At 45.6% G+C, this 16,777-nt stretch overlaps 1 protein-coding gene across 24 annotated transcripts in view; it reads left to right on the top strand.

Annotated features, from left to right (window-relative positions):
• pleca (plectin a) overlaps nt 1–16,533 on the top strand; it is a 93,969-nt gene extending 77,436 nt beyond the window's left edge. For all 24 annotated transcript variants that reach the window (XM_054763702.1, XM_054763700.1, XM_054763696.1 and 21 more), the window contains 9 exons: nt 79–257; nt 335–473; nt 555–911; nt 1,793–1,876; nt 1,961–2,065; nt 2,154–2,252; nt 4,341–7,688; nt 7,761–14,557; nt 14,635–16,533. In XM_054763702.1, coding sequence (XP_054619677.1) covers nt 79–257; nt 335–473; nt 555–911; nt 1,793–1,876; nt 1,961–2,065; nt 2,154–2,252; nt 4,341–7,688; nt 7,761–13,943 — 10,494 coding nt within the window. In that variant the 3' untranslated portion in view covers nt 13,944–14,557; nt 14,635–16,533. The remainder of the gene's footprint in view (nt 1–78; nt 258–334; nt 474–554; nt 912–1,792; nt 1,877–1,960; nt 2,066–2,153; nt 2,253–4,340; nt 7,689–7,760; nt 14,558–14,634) is intronic.
• The last annotated feature ends 244 nt before the right edge of the window (nt 16,534–16,777 follow it).

Raw genomic sequence — 16,777 nt, 5'->3', positions numbered from 1 at the left:
TGCCATAAAACTCATACATTCTGCGTTCAAATGTATTTTCACACACATCTCGTGTCACTGTCCTGTTCCCTGTGGCAGAAAGTCCAGTCTGACCTGGAAGGTTTGAAGAAAGAACTGAATTCCATCATCGAGAAGACTGAGGAGGTTTTGGCCTCCCCTCAGCCTTCAAGCTCCGCCCCCTTGCTACGCTCCGAGCTGGATGGCACGCAGAAGAAGATGGACCACGTCTACGGCTTGTCGTCCATCTATCTGGACAAGTGTGGCTCTCTCTGCGTCCGTGTCCTGTTGGGATGTGTGTCAGTGCTAAGTGTCGATCTCTTCTTCTTCTTCTCAGGCTGAAGGCCATCGACGTGGTGATCAGAAACACCAAAGATGCAGAGGAGACGCTGAAGAGCTACGAGTCTCGTCTGCTGGATGTCCATAAAGTGCCGGCTGAGGAGAAGGAGGTGGAGAGCCAAACGGGCCAGATAAAGGTATCAAGATCATTCACTGTGTTTACTGTGTTTGTATTAGAGCTCCTTGGTTCTGATGAAGGACCGCTTTTGTTTTGACAGAAAATGCAGACTGAATCTCAAGCGGACCAGATGGTGTTCGACCGCCTGCAGGACGAGCTCAAGAGGGCGGCAGGCATCCATGACAAGATGACGCTAATCCACAGCGAGCGAGACGCCGAGCTAGAGCATTACCGCCACCTGGTGGGCGGCCTGCAGGAGCGCTGGCAGGCCGTGCTGGCCCAGCTGGCACTCAGGCAGCAGGAGCTGGAGCTGCTCCGCCGCCACATGAGGTCGTACCGCGACAGCTACGAGTGGCTCATACGCTGGCTTGCTGAGGCCCGGCGGCGTCAGGAAGGCATCCAGGCAGCGCCAATTGGGGACGGGGCGGTGCTGAAGGAGCAGCTGGCAGAGGAGAAGGTATTTGCTGCACTTATTGGACTATTTAGATAGGCGCTGTCCTATCCAGTCCTAAAAGACCAAACCTGCCATCTAGTCAGTGCTGTCCCATCTAGCCTTAGAAGACACTTTGCCTCACAACCCAGCAAGATTCATCGGTTTATGCTCTCGCCTTTCATCCGAACTAGTCTTCATTAGTTGATGCTCAAAAACTAGGTAGGACACTCTAGACATTTTGCCTCCCATCCAAGCTTTAGAAGATGCTTCATCAGTTCATGCTCAAAGGCTAGATAGGACAGCTCTAGTCATCTGATCTATCTAGTCGCTTCATCAGTTCATGCTCAAAGACTAGATAGGACAGCTCTAGTCATCTGATCTATCTAGTCAGCTGTCCTATCTAATCTGAGAAGGTATTTTGCCTGTCATCCGCGAAGCTGTTGCGCCTGGGCAGGCTTAATTCGTTCATGCTCAAAGACTAGGTAGGACACCTCCGAGACGTTTTGCCCCTAATCCGAGCAGGCTTCATCAGTAGCTCTGTTCAGCTGTCCTGTCTAGTCTTTGAAGACGCTTTGCCTCAAAACCAAGCAGGATTAATGGGTTTATGCTAGAAGAAAAGATAGGACTGCTCCGGTCAGCTGTCTTATCTAGTCTTATGAGACATTCTGCCTCTCATCTGAGCAGGCTTCATCGGTTCATGTTCAAAGACTACAGAGGACAACTGTCCCATAAGAGGGGAAACATCTTGTAAGACAACCTGATCAGTCCAGTTGCGATGTATTCAATGAGACATTCCTGAGACATTGAATGCATCTTGCTAGTTAATATATTTCAATATTCCCTCATGGCATTCAATTCATTTTTAGCACTTTAATTATGCAATGTTTGACTTCCTCCAAACACAGAAACTCCTGGATGAAATTGAGAAGAACAAGGACAAGATGGACAAGTGCCAGAAAAACGCCAAGGATTATATTGACTCCGTCAAGGTTTGTGTGTAGACGTTCGTTGTCTGTTTTTCAATACCCTGGAAGTCATCTGGCAAAGCTCATGTGTGTCACCACAACTTTTAGGATTATGAGCTCCAGATTCTGACCTACAAAGCTCTGCAGGACCCGGTGGCCTCACCATTCAAGAAACCCAAAATGGAGTGTGCATCTGATGACATCATCCAAGAGGCAGGTTCTCCCGAACAGCAGGAAGAAACGGAAACAAAATGTACATGATGGCACCATTAGTTAAATGCTGTCCCTGTGTCTCTTGCAGTATGTCACTCTGAGGACTCGCTACAGTGAGCTGATGACGCTCGTCAGCCAGTACATTAAGTTTATCACAGATGCACGGCATCGCCTGGAGAACGACGAGGTAGCTCAACTCAGTTGCTGTAACAACCACAATGTATCACAGGGCATGAAAACTTGATTAAGGTGTCAAGGGAAATGGACGGCAAGTGTTATGGTGATGTGTTGCAACTCTACAAAGACGCTGTAGATTGCAGACAGCAGATTGTGCTGTCAGCATGCCGTTGTTATATCTCGAGAATTTAAGATTGGTTTTGCTGTCAGTTCTCTGAGATTATTTTTGTGTGTGGAACACAGGTCACTGTCTTTTTTGGAGCATGGTGACATTCGGTGTGTTGGTACAAAAGCATGTATCTCTTCACATATTTAATTTTGACAAAGGAATTTTTTCATGAAATGAATGACGAAAATGTAATTGAACGACTTCCCCTCAAGATAATTTTTGTCATTTCTTTGATGAAAAATGTCACAATTTTTTCCATATGTATTAATCTGCTCTGGAAGGAAAGTTGGTCAATGACATTTTCCTCAGGGGTAAATGACATTTTTGCCATTCTTTATCATAATTGTAAATTTGATTGATGAAAATATAATTGAGCAATTTCCCCTCTAGAGCAAATTGGTAAATTTTACAACATTTTGAGATTGTTCATCAAGGGAATGACGAAAGTTGGTAAATTATATTCATTCCTTAGATGGAAAATGACACAATTTTATCAAATTTACAATTATGATCAAGAATGACGAAAATGTATTTACCCCTGAGTAAGATGTAATTGACCAACTTCCCTTCTAGAGCAGATTGGTAAATATGAGGAAATTGTGTCATTTTTCATCTAAGGAATGCCGAATATGTAATTTACCAAACTCCACTTCGAGAGAAGAGGGCCCCAACCACTGGGCCTGGGGTAAATCTGACCTGGGATAAATTCTTTCATCAAAACAATGACAAAAATGTAATTTACCGACTTCGCCCATAGAGCACGGTAAAATACATTTTCGTCATTCCTGATCATTATTGTAAATTTGATCAAATTGTGACACTTTCCATCAAAGGAATTACGAAAACATACTTTGCTCCTGAGGAAATGTAATTTACCAACTTCCCCTTTAGAGCAGATGGGTGAATTTGACGGAATAGTGACATTTTCCATCAAAGGAATGAAAATTAAGGAATGTGGAGATACCCTTTTTTTTTGTAGAAACACACAAAATGGTGACGATGCTCTAAAAAAAGACTGACTTGTGTTCCACCACAAACCTAATCTCAAATAAATGACAAGGAAATGAATGTTAAAATCCTGGGATTTACAATCCTGGCGTGCCGACAGCACAATCTGCAGTACAGCATCTTTGTAGCGTTGCAGCTCGTCGCCATGACAACTCTTGCTGCTCATTTCCCTCCAAAGCGAAAACAGTCAAAACATGTCAGCCTGCACATGCACGCTAAACTGCTCTTCCAGCTGATTTCATTTGGACTTTTTCTCTTTTATTTCCATTCGTCATTCACTGGCACTTGTTTGCTCTCCTTGCCTGCTCATTTGAATTATTTTTTCCAGACTGCTTTCACTTCTAACATTTTATTGCGTTTGATCCTTTTGAATCGCTTGCCAGTGCTTTGTCACGATGATTAAGAATCACACGCTTAAGACAGCGAGTGTCCCACAAAGACACAGGTATTTAAAAATGTCTTCTCAGTTCGCATCATTCACACCATCCAGCACCGAAGGGAAGGTTTGGGATTTAATTGCTCACTCAATCCGACCTTAAATAACTGGAGTGGTTCTTCACTTTGTAATTTATGATAAGGATGCAAATATTTCAGAAAATTGGAATGCTGAACCTTCCTTTGAGCTGTTAGTCATCTCTCCATTGAATGCAGCACTCTTCATTTGTCCAATCAGACATTAAAAGAAGAAAAAGTCTTCCTTAGATGGAGACAACATTCACATGTTAATGATTACACCATTGAAACTTGAAATGCATGAAAGCAAATTGCGTTTGTGTTTATGTTGTGGAGTCGTCGATTGTCCCATAATTTAAATGAAGAAAAACTATTTGTGACGCTGATGTTTGCGTATCTGCAGAACTGAAAATGTACTCCCCTCTTCTAAAAACATTCTTCACTTGCTGTTTGCTTCTACAAATGCAGAAAGCGTCCGAGAAGCTGAAAGAAGAGGAAAGGAGGAGGATGGCAGAGATCCAGGCCGAGTTAGACAAACAAAGGCAGCTGGCTGAGGCCCATGCTCAGTCTGTGGCCAAGGCCGAACAGGAAGCCCAGACTCTGAAGCTGAAGATGAAGGAGGAGGCCAGCAAGAGACAAGATGTTGCCGTGGATGCCGAGAAGCAGAAGCAGAACATCCAACAGGAGCTGCACCAACTTAAGAGTCTGTCGGAGCAAGAGATCAAGTCAAAGAACCAGCAGCTTGAGGAGGCTTTAATCAGCCGAACCAGGATCGAGGAGGAGATCCGCATAATCCGCCTCCAGTTAGAGACGACAATCAAGCAGAAGAGCACTGCTGATGGCGAGCTACAGCAGCTCCGAGACAGAGCCGGCGAGGCTGAGAAGCTCAGAAAAGCTGCTCAGGAGGAGGCCGAGAGGCTTCGCAAGCAGGTGGCAGAAGAGACACAGAAAAAGAAGAATGCAGAAGATGAGCTGAAGCGCAAATCTGAGGCAGAGACAGAGGCCTCCAGGCAGAAGCAAAAGGCCCTGGAGGATTTGCACAAATTTAAGATGCAGGCAGAAGAGGCAGAGAGGCGCATGAAACAGGCAGAGGAGGAGAAACTGAGGCAAGTCAAAGTGGTGGAGGAGGTGGCACAGAAGAGCGCCACCGCACAGTTGCAGAGCACCTCCAAATCATTCAGCGAGAGGGCGACTAAGCTGGAGGAGTCCCTCAAGAAGGAGCAGGGAACCGTCCTCCAGCTGCAGGAGGAAGCAGAGAAACTCAGGAAACAACAAGAAGAAGCCAGCAAAGCTCGCGAACAAGCAGAGAAAGAGCTGGAAACGTGGAGACAGAAGGCCAACGAGGCTCTCCGTTTAAGGCTACAAGCCGAAGAAGAAGCCCAAAGGAAGAGCCAGGCTCAAGAAGAGGCAGAGAGGCAGAAAGTAGATGCAGAGCGAGATGCCAAGAAAAGAACAAAAGCCGAAGAAGCTGCCCTCAAACAGAAGGAGAATGCGGAGAAGGAGCTGGACAAACAGAAGACTTTTGCAGAGCAGATCGCTCAGCAGAAGCTGTCAGCCGAACAAGAATGCATTCGCCTGAAAGCTGACTTTGAACATGCGGAGCAACAAAGGAGCCTCTTGGACAATGAGCTCCAGCGTCTGAAAAATGAGGTGAACGCCGTTGAAGGGCAGAGGAAAAAACTGGAAGAGGAGCTGGCGAAGGTCAGGAGTGAAATGGATGCACTTCTCCAGATGAAGGTCAAAGCGGAGAAGGAGACACTGTCAAACACAGAGAAGAGCAAGCAGCTTCTGGAGTCTGAGGCGCTGAAAATGAAGCAGCTTGCAGAGGAAGCAGCCAGGCTGAGGTCTGTGGCCGAGGAGGCAAAGAAGCAGAGGCAGATCGCAGAGGAGGAGGCGGCCAAACAACGAGCTGAAGCAGAGAAAATCCTCAAGGAGAAAATGACCGCCATCAATGAAGCGACTCGTCTCAAGACGGAGGCTGAGATCGCCCTGAAGGCCAAAGAGGCAGAGAATGAACGACTGAAAAGAAAAGCTGAAGATGAAGCATATCAAAGGAAGCTGTTGGAGGACCAGGCGGCTCAGCATAAACAAGACATTGCAGAGAAGATCGAGCACCTGAAGAGCTCGTCTGACTCCGAACTAGAGCGACAAAAAACAATCGTTGAAGAAACTCTCCGACAAAGGAAAGTAGTTGAGGAGGAAATTCATATCATCAGGATTAACTTTGAGAAAGCTTCAAAAGACAAATCTGACTTGGAGAATGAATTAAAGAAACTAAAGGAGATTGCAGATGAGACGCAGAAGAGCAAACTCAAAGCTGAGAAGGAAGCCGAGACACTGAAACAGCTAGCTGCAGAGGAGGAGAAGAAGAGGAAGGAAGCGGAGGAGAAGGTGAAGAGGATCACGGCGGCGGAGGAAGACGCGGCTCGGCAATGCAAAGCCGCTCAAGAGGAGGTGGCACGCTTAAAAAAGAAAGCAGGAGAAGCAAACACACAGCGAGAGAAGGCTGAGAAAGAAGCAGAGCAGCAGGTGATCCTGGCAAAGGAGGCAGCTCAGAAATGCAGCGCTGCAGAACAGAAAGTTCAAGATGTTCTGAGCAAGAATAAGGATGACGTTCTCTCTCAGGAGAAGTTGAAGGAGCAGTTTGAGAATGCAAAGAAACTTGCTCGAGATGCTGAAAAGGCCAAAGAGAAAGCTGAGAAAGAAGCCGCCCTGCTCCGCCAGAAAGCAGAGGATGCAGAAAAACAGAAAAAAGCCGCAGAGGACGAAGCCGCCAAGCAGGCCAAAGCTCAGAAAGATGCAGAAAAACTGAGGAAAGAAGCGGAGGTGGAGGCCTCCAAGCGTGCAGAAGCCGAGGCCGCCGCTCTGAAGCAGAAACAACAGGCTGATGCTGAGATGGCCAAACACAAGAAAGAAGCTGAGCAGGCCCTCAAGCAGAAGTCTCAAGTGGAGAAGGAACTGACAACAGTCAAACTGCAACTGGATGAAACCGACAAGCAGAAAGCCGTTTTGGATGAGGAGCTACAGCGGGTGAAGGGCGAAGTCAACGATGCAGTCAAGCAGAAGGCGCAGGTGGAGGACGAACTCTCGAAAGTTAGGATTCAAATGGAGGAGCTACTTAAACTCAAAATCAAAATTGAGAGTGAGAACAAGCGGCTCATGCAAAAAGACAAAGATAATTCACAGAAATTACTTGCAGAAGAGGCTGAGAGGATGAAAACCTTGGCGGAGGACGCAGCCCAGCTGAGCATGGAGGCAGAGGAAGCAGCCAAGCAGAGACAGATCGCAGAGTCGGACTTGGCTGAACAGAGAGCACTTGCAGAGAAAATGCTTAAGGAGAAGATGCAGGCCATCCAGGAGGCTACAAAACTTAAAGCTGAGGCCGAGGAGCTCCAGAGGCAGAAGGACCAGGCACAGGAAACAGCCAAAAAACTACTGGAGGACAAACAGCAGATCCAGCAGCGGCTTGACGAGGAGACAGAAGGCTTTCAAAAGTCCCTGGAGGCTGAGCGAAAGAGGAAACAGGAGGTTTCCGCCGAGGCAGAGAAGCTGAAATTGAAAGTAAAAGAACTCAGCGATGCTCAGGCAAAAGCCGACGAGGAGGCAAAGAAGTTCAGGAAGCAGGCGGATGAGGCCAAAGCTCGTCTTCATGAAACGGAACAAAAAACCACAGAGACTGTCGTGCAGAAGCTGGAGACTCAGCGGCTGCAGAGCACAAGAGAGGCTGATGACCTCAAGCAAGCCATTGCTGACCTGGAAAAGGAGAGGGAGAAACTGAAAAAGGATGCAGAGGAGCTTCAGAAAAAATCCAAAGAGGTACAGAAACATGAATCAATATATTGTTTTATAATGTGTTTCTTATACTGATTCTTGTCTTTTTCTGACTAGATGGCCCTTGCCCAACAAGAGCAAATTGAGCAGCAAAAGGCCATTCTTCAGCAGACTTTCCTCAATGAGAAGGAGCTGCTGTTAAAAAGAGAAAAGGAGGTTGCAGACGAGAAAAATAAGCTGGAGAAACTGTTTGACGATGAAGTGAGCAAGGCGAAGGCGCTCAAACAGGAGCAGGAACGTCAGCAAAAGCTGATGGAGGACGAAAAGAAAAAGCTCCAGGCCATCATGGATGATGCTTTGCGAAAACAAAAGGAGGCCGAGGCTGAGATGAAGAAGAAGCAGAAGGAAATGGAGGTGCTTGAAAAGAAAAGGAACGAGCAGGAAAAACTCTTGGGAGAGGAGAACAAAAAGCTCAGAGAGAAACTCATCAGTCTTGAGGTTGTGTCCAAAGAAAGTCCATCAAAAACAAAAGAAATTGAGGTTCAGACTGAGAAGGATGCTGGGGAGCAGTTAGTCGCTGTAACAGCTGCGGTAACAACAAAGAAAGTGTACAATGGCTCTGGTGAGGTTGATGGCGTCAAGAAAGAATCGCCTTGGACCTTTGATGGAATAAGAGCTAAAGTTCCTGCTGACAGGCTTCATGATGTTGGCATTCTGACCAAAAAAGACTTGGACAAACTGAAAAAGGGTAAAGTCTCTGTGCAAGACCTTGCCAAGACGGACAAAATTCAGTCATGTTTAAAAGGTCAGAGCTGCGTTGGTGGTGTCTTGACTCCATCCAAAGAGAAAATGAGTGTTTATCAGGCCCTGAAAGACAACAAGATAACACCCAACACTGCCTCAATGCTGTTGGAAGCTCAAGCAGCTTCTGGTTACCTTGTGGATCCACTCACTAATAAACTCCTGTCTGTAGACGAGGCTGTTAAGGAGGAGTTGATTGGCCCTGAACTCCATGACAAAATGCTCTCTGCAGAGAGGGCAGCGACTGGCTTTAAAGATCCTTACACCGGAGACAAAATCTCTCTTTTTGAGGCCATGAAGAAAGGACTAATTGAGAAGGAACAGGCCAACAGATTCTTAGATGTGCAGCTTGCAACTGGAGGCATCATTGACCCCATTAATGGTCATAGAGTGGCACTGCAGACAGCCTATAAGCAGGGACAGTTCGACGCTGACACGAATAAACAGCTTGCAGACTGCCAGTCGTTTTCAGACCCCAGCACACAGGAGCCCCTCACCTACAAGCAGCTACTGGAGAGGTGCACTAAGGATGCAGTCTCAGGCTTGATGATTCTGCCATTGACAGAGAAAGCTTCCCACAGTGAGAGAACATACACCGACGCAGAGATGAAGGAAGTGTTCAGCAAATCAAATGTTGATGTGCCTTTTGGCAGATTCAAAGGGAAGACAGTAACCATTTGGGAAGTTATCAACTCTGAGTACTTCACAGAGGAACAAAGACGAGATCTGATCCGCCAGTACAAAACAGGCAAGATCACGGTGGAGAAGATTATCAAAATTGTCATCACTGTCATGGAGGACAAGGAGAAGAGCAACGAAAATGTGCTGAATGGGTTGAGGGCTCCAGTCCCAGCCAGTGAACTTCTGGACTCGAAGGTTATCAGCAAAGACGTATTCAACAAATTAAGTAATGGCAAGATAACTGTCAAAGAGATCTCTGAGATGGAGCCTGTAAAGAAAGCACTACAAGGAGCTCCAAGCATCGCTGGCCTGTTTAATGAACCAACCAAGGAGAAACTGTCTTTCTATCAAGCCATGAAGAAAGAACTTCTCTCACCCGAGACCGCCATTAATCTTCTTGAGGCTCAAGCAGCTACTGGGTTCATCATTGATCCTGTCAAGAATGAGAGGGTCCCAGTCGATGAAGCAGTTAAGTCGGGCTTAGTCGGCCCAGAACTCCATGAGCGGCTCCTGTCTGCCGAGCGAGCTGTCAGCGGCTACAGAGATCCTTATACCGGGAAAAATGTGTGTCTGTTCGAAGCCATAAACAAAGGTTTGATCAAGAGAGACCAAGGCATCCGTTTGCTAGAAGCACAACTCTCGACAGGAGGAGTCATTGACCCCATTAAAAGCTATCGTGTCCCATATGAGGTTGCCTGCAAACGTGGCTATTTAGATGAGGAAACCAACAAGACCTTGAGCAAGACTGCTGATGAAACAAAAGTCTTTCATGATCCAAACACACAAGAGGATGCAACCTATGCGCAACTAATGAGGAAATGTGTGTCTGATAATGAAACAGGACTTCCATTGCTGCCTCTGTCAAAGAAGGCTGCAAAGCCGAAAGAAGATCTACAGATAACAGAAGCCAAAACAAAAGAGGCGTTAAACCAGAACATGATGGATCTGGACTATGGGCCTTTCAAGGGGAAAAAGGTCACAATCTGGGAAATCATCAACTCTCACTACATTACGGAGGAGAAAAGAATTGAGCTGATTCGTCAGTACAGAACGGGCCATGTCACTATAGAAAAGTTAATAAAGCTTGTAATGGTAACGGTTGAGGAAAAAGAGGCACAGACAAAAGACAAGGCCTGTTTTGAAGGTCTAAGGGAACCCGTCAAAGCCAGCTCGTTGATGGACGCCAACATCATCGATAAGGCTACCTTTGACCATCTCCAACAGGGCACAAAGACTCCTCAAGAAGTCAGTGGGTATGATCAGGTCAGGAAGTATTTACAAGGCACAGAGCGCATAGACGGTGTTGCAATGGAAGGAACAAATGAAAAGTTGACCATATATCAGGCAATGAAAAATAACATTTTGCAGCCAAACACTGGGCTTGCACTCCTTGAAGCCCAAGCTGGAACTGGTTTTATAACAGATCCTGTCAAAAATATGAAATATTCTGTGGATGATGCCGTGAAGGCAGGAGCTGTTGGCCCAGAGCTTCATGAGAAACTTCTGTCTGCCGAAAAAGCTGTGACGGGATACAAAGATCCATATACTGGCAATAAGATTTCTCTGTTCCAAGCCCTGAAGAAAGAGCTGGTCCTGAGAGAACATGCTATTCCTCTCCTGGAGGCTCAGCTTCATACAGGAGGCATCATTGACCCAGTAAGTAGCCATCGTGTTCCCACCGACGTAGCTATCCAGCGTGGCTTCTTAAATAAACAAATGGCCACTTCTTTAGATGAACCCTCTGGTGACGTTCAAGGCTTCACCAATCCCAACAACAATGAAAGTGTTACTTACAAGCAGTTGTTGGAGAAATGTGTTAAAGAGCCAACTTCTGGTCTGTGCTACTTGCTTATGTCAAAGGCTGAAACCGCCGCTCCGGTTGAGAAGTCCTATCAGTACACAGAGGAGCAAGCACAAGCAGATCTAGCGAACGCTCAAATTGATATCCCACACAAGAGCTTTGAAGGGAAGAGCATGACCATCTGGGAAATCATTAATTCAAACATGCTTCCAGAGGAAGAGAGGCGCCGCCTCCTGGAGCAGTATCGCTTGGGGAAAATCACAAAGGACAGAATGCTCGTCATTATAATTGAAATTATCGAACAAAGGGAGGCTGAAAAGTCAGAGCAGGGCATGTCATGTGATATAATCAGAAGGAGAATTACAATCGAGGAGCTTTACAGCGCTCGAATTATTGACTTGCAAACTTACAATCTCTTGAAGCAAGAAAAAATGACTATTAGCGAGATCATGGAAATGCCATCGGTGAAACAGTATCTATTTGGCACTGGCTGTATTGCCGGCATTATGTCAGACAGTCCCGCCAAGATCAGCATTTATCAAGCCATGAAAAATGGAAAGATTAAGCCTGAAGTTGCTCTGACGCTCCTTGAGGCCCAAGCCGCAACCGGATTCATTATCGATCCAGTCAAAGATGAACTTCTGACAGTGGACGAAGCTGTGCGCAAGGGGCTCGTGGGGCCGGAACTTCACGACAAACTTCTCTCAGCTGAGAGAGCAGTAACTGGCTACAAAGATCCATATAGCGGAAAACTGATTTCTATATTCCAGGCTATGAAAAAAGATCTGATTCCCGAAGATTATGCTCTGAGGCTCTTGGAAGCCCAGAATGCCACTGGGGGGTTAATGGATCCTGAATACTACTTCCGCCTCCCCTCAGATGTTGCCATGCAGCGTGGCTACATCAATAAAGAGACAATGGACAGAATATCTGAGCCCGGGTGTGATGTGCAAGGCTACACTGACCCAACAACAGATGAGGACCTGTCCTACGCTCAGATGCTGAAAAGATGCCGAGTTGACAAAGAGAGCAAGTTGAGGCTGCTGTCACTGGCGGACAGAAGGCTTCTCTTCAAGGGTCTTAGAAAGCAAATCACAGTGGACGAGCTGCTTCGTTCTCAGATCATCAACCAAAAGACGTACAACGAACTCACAGAGGGCACCATCACTGTAGAGGAGGTCAGCAGAGACCTTAAGAAATACCTCGAGGGTACAAGCTGCATTGCTGGTGTGTTTGTAGAATCTGGCAAAGACCGCTTGTCCATCTACCAAGCAATGAAGAAGAACATGATCAGACCAGGAACTGCCTTTGAGCTCCTTGAGGCCCAAGCTGCGACGGGGTATATCATTGACCCGATCAAAAATTTAAAACTAAATGTCAACGAAGCAGTTAAGATGGGTGTTGTCGGCCCAGAATTTAAAGACAAGCTGCTGTCAGCTGAGAGAGCAGTCACAGGCTACAGGGATCCTTATTCCGGCAAGATCATCTCACTTTTCCAGGCTATGAAGAAGGACCTGATATTGAAGGACCATGGCATCCGCTTGCTGGAGGCTCAGATTGCTACAGGTGGAATCATTGACCCACAGGAGAGTCATCGCTTGCCAGTGGAAACAGCGTATGAACGCGGCCTCTTTGATGAGGAAATGAATCAGATCCTCACTGACCCTTCCGATGATACCAAAGGCTTCTTTGACCCCAACACAGAGGAAAACCTCACCTACCTCCAGCTGATGGAAAGATGTATGATCGATCCACAAACAGGGTTTGCTCTTCTGCTGCTGAAGGAAAAGAAGAGAGAGAGGAAGACGTCATCCAAGTCATCTGTTCGCAAGCGTAGAGTTGTTATTGTGGATCCAGAGACGGGCAAGGAGATGTCTGTGTATGAGGCCTACCAGAAAGGCCTCATTGACCACCAGACCTATTTAGAGCTGGCAGAGCAGGAGTGTGAATGGGAGGAAATTACCAGCACCTCATCAGATGGCGTTGTAAAGTCCAAGATTATCGACAGACGGTCCGGTCGGCAGTATGATATCGATGATGCAATCTCAAGTGGCCTGATTGAGAAGTCAGCTCTGGATCAGTACCGGTCTGGGACTCTGTCTATCACAGAGTTTGCAGACATGCTGTCTGGAAATTCCAGTGGCGTCAGATCACGATCATCCTCATTTGGTTCTACTTCCTCTTACCCCATGAGTCCGGTGCCTAGCATAAAAACTTCTGCTGTCCCGTGGAATGACCCAACCGAGGAAACTGGCCCTGTCGCTGGAATCTTGGACACAGAAACACTGGAGAAGGTGTCCGTCACAGAGGCCATTCACAGAAACCTTGTGGACAACATAACAGGTCAAAGGCTGCTGGAAGCTCAGGCTTGCACTGGAGGCATCATTGACCCAAACACTGGAGAGAAGTTCTCTATTGCAGACGCAATGAACAAAGGACTTGTGGATAAAATTATGGTGGACCGCATCAGTCTTGCACAGAAGGCTTGTTGTGGATTTGAGGATCCTCGAACCAAAAGCAAAATGTCAGCAGCCCAAGCCCTCAAGAAAGGTTGGTTGTACTATGAGGCAGGCCAGCGCTTCCTGGAAGTCCAGTACCTCACTGGTGGTTTAATAGAACCAGATGTCACTACCAGAGTCCCACTGGATGAAGCCTTGAAGAAGGGCACCTTAGATGCACGTACTGCACAGAAGTTGCGAGATGTCAACACTCATTCAAAATACCTCACATGCCCGAAAACCAAACTTAAAATCTCCTACAAGGACGCGCTGGACAGAAGCATGATCGAGGAGGGAACCGGCCTCAGACTCCTTGAAGCATCATCGCAGTCCAGCAAAGGCCTCTACAGTCCCTACAGCATTAGTGGCTCTGGCTCCACTACTGGGTCACGCTCGGGCTCCAGGACCGGTTCCCGGTCAGGGTCCAGAAGAGGAAGTTTTGACGCCACAGGATCCAGTTTTACTACGACCTACTCCTCCACGTCATACACTTCGCCAGGCTATGGCCGCCGATACTGATGGAAAGGAACTGTTGACGATAACGCCACCAAGATGCCTCAGACTACCAGTTTTCTGCTCTGCATGTGGTTGCTGCAAGACTTTAAATATTTAATTTTCACCACTTAGACAACTCTTTGTATTTACTTGTATGTTATCTATATCTACAACAGATATCTACAACAGATGTTCCAAGTGTACATTTCCTTGCTGTCACATAGACGACTAGTGCGAAAGCAACATACCCTTTGATTGTTTTGAAAAAGGAATATACTGAAAAAGGAACATATTGAAAGAAAAAGTCCCCTCTGCAGAGCAGAATCAGGAGTCTCAGCAAGATGACTGACTTTAAGAATGTCTACTTAAAAAACCCCCACTAAGCTTAAAGATATTTGCTCTCCTTGGCTGCGGGGCTGCACGCCTTAGTGCCAGTTACTAAACAACTCCAACTACACCCTGTTCCCGATATCCTTCACAACACTCTGGATTTAGATCAAAAGGGGAAACCGGCAACGAGCACATTCCCATGCACTGGAAGGAGTACCCTATCAAAATAACAGCATTATCACTATCCGTAATTCTGGAGTCTTTATACCAAAGAAACCCAGCCCCTGCCTCTCTGGACCCTGTGAATGGTATGTTCACACACAGTTCTTGCAATGTTTTGTGTCTTTATCCGCCAAGTCCTGACGTCCAATGTTCTCCCTTACAGATATCGTCCCTACCCTTTGCTCCAGGTCTTGAGACCCATGCATTCATCTGGACTAGGACTAGAGTTTATGCAAAAGTACCAAACTCACTCTGGTGTGTGACTGAACTGAGACGCACTATTAACCCTGAGCTCACTCACAATCTTAGAATTCCTTTAAGTGCCTGCAAAAAGCAAAACACATTAACACTTGGGAAGCTGCTGCATATTATTAACAAGACGGTGCTGGCATGACTGAAAGCAGGATGTACTTTGTGATCAGGTCACATTATTTTATGGTTGCAACATGAAACAAGAAGCGCTTGTGTTGTTAAAATGAAACATGATTTGACTGACACGTACAGTGGTACCTCGGTTTTCAAAAACGCAACCGTACGAAAACTGAATTAGGGTTAGGGTTAGAGGTTAGGGCTTTGGGGGGTTAGGTCTAGAGTCTGACGAAAACTGAATCATATTAAAACCGAGTTAGAGTATTAGGGGGTTTACGTTTAGGAGGGGTTTGGGTAAAGAAAAAATATAAAGGAATCTGTTCCAGACGCCCAAAAAACAAGAAGCGCTCGTGTTATTAATTATGAATTAAATACATACATGATTTGGCTGACAAGTACAGTGGTACCTCGATTTTTGTTAGGGTTAGGAGCGAGGGTCAGAGTCTCACCAAAACCGAATTGTACAAAAACTGAGTTAAGGTTTAGGGGGGTTAGGTAACAGTTGGTGTTGGGGTTACCTTGGGATGTGACAAAATCCAAATCATGCAGAAAAAAGATTTTTGCATAAGAAATATTATAAATCCAATTAATTTGTTTCAGACACCCAAAAAACAAGAAGCACTCGTGTTGTTAATACATACTTAAATGATTTGACTGACAAGTACAGTGGTACCTTGGTTTTTGGGTTAAGTCAGAGTCTGATGAAAACCGAATTGTACAAAAACTGAGTTAGGATTACAGGTTAGGGTTTGTGGATTGGGTTAAGGCTTTAGGGTCTGGCAAAAACCGAATTGTACAAAAACAAGTTAGGGTTGAGGTGAGAGGTTAGGGTCTGGGAATTTAAGGTCAAGAACAATATTTCCCACAAGAAATAATATAAATCCTATGAATCCATTTCAGACACCTAAAATATGAACTAAAACATTCTATAGAAACTAATTATAGTTGTACATGCAGAAAACAATGCGAAATGCATAAAAGTGATAAATGAAATTGATAAATGAACATTTTTGGGGGGGGGGAGACATACCTTTGTACTTTGCTACAAGTTTTTTTTATCAAATTCAACAGTATCTCATCTTCATCAAAGTGCAGGCACTCACAACTTTCTTTGGCCTCATGGTGGGTTATTTTGCAACCATACTCAATTTTAAAGTAGCACAGAAACTGAGTCGCCACCTGGCGGGATGCATTGTTTGGGTTTGCAAACGGACTGGTTTGCTACGCGCAATGTTTGGCCATACGATGACCAAGACGGTGACGGAAAACTGCAAGAAAAAAGCCGAATCATACGAAAACCGAGGTTTGACTGTTGTGTGGTTTGTAAGATGGAGAACCACTGCTGAAAGCCATGAACACTCGTTTTGTTCCTTTGCCACCAGCTGCAGTATTTCTATTTTTCCCCCACGCCAGTGTATGTTTTGACGTTGAATCTTTGTATAGCAGCATCACTAATCAGCCTATATACTTTTATTTTCATATATTTTTTTCCATGACTTGCATGATTTACTAACATTTAAAAGGATGCAAATATGAACGGGCGGTCGCCTTCACATGGTTTATTATATTATTTTTATGGTTATGCATCAAAGGGTTTGAAGGATGTATTTTAATGAGTGGTGTATTTATAATAAAACGGTGAAAAGAAATTCAGTTGTAACGCTGCGCTATGTAAATAAACATGGAAGTGAAAGTCTGACTCATTTTTATTTGCATTGCTCGCCACGCCGGTTACCTTTGCCAAGGAAATGTTTTAAGTGGCGTGATACCAAGATGATGGTGATGCAAAAACATTCGACTGGTTTCAATGCAACTTTGGCTCCCCGCATGTTTGTTTTTTGCTAAGATTTTGAGAGAATGCTGATGTTGTAATTTTCCTAATATTTAGCAAATTTTCTTTTCATATTATCCCCAAAATAACTTTTTGCCCAACCTAA

This window comes from Dunckerocampus dactyliophorus, chromosome 20, assembly GCF_027744805.1.
Source record: "Dunckerocampus dactyliophorus isolate RoL2022-P2 chromosome 20, RoL_Ddac_1.1, whole genome shotgun sequence".
Classification (NCBI taxonomy): Eukaryota; Metazoa; Chordata; class Actinopteri; order Syngnathiformes; family Syngnathidae; genus Dunckerocampus; species Dunckerocampus dactyliophorus.
Note: the sequence above shows the minus strand (reverse complement) of the source record. Positions and strands in the feature narration are given on the sequence as shown.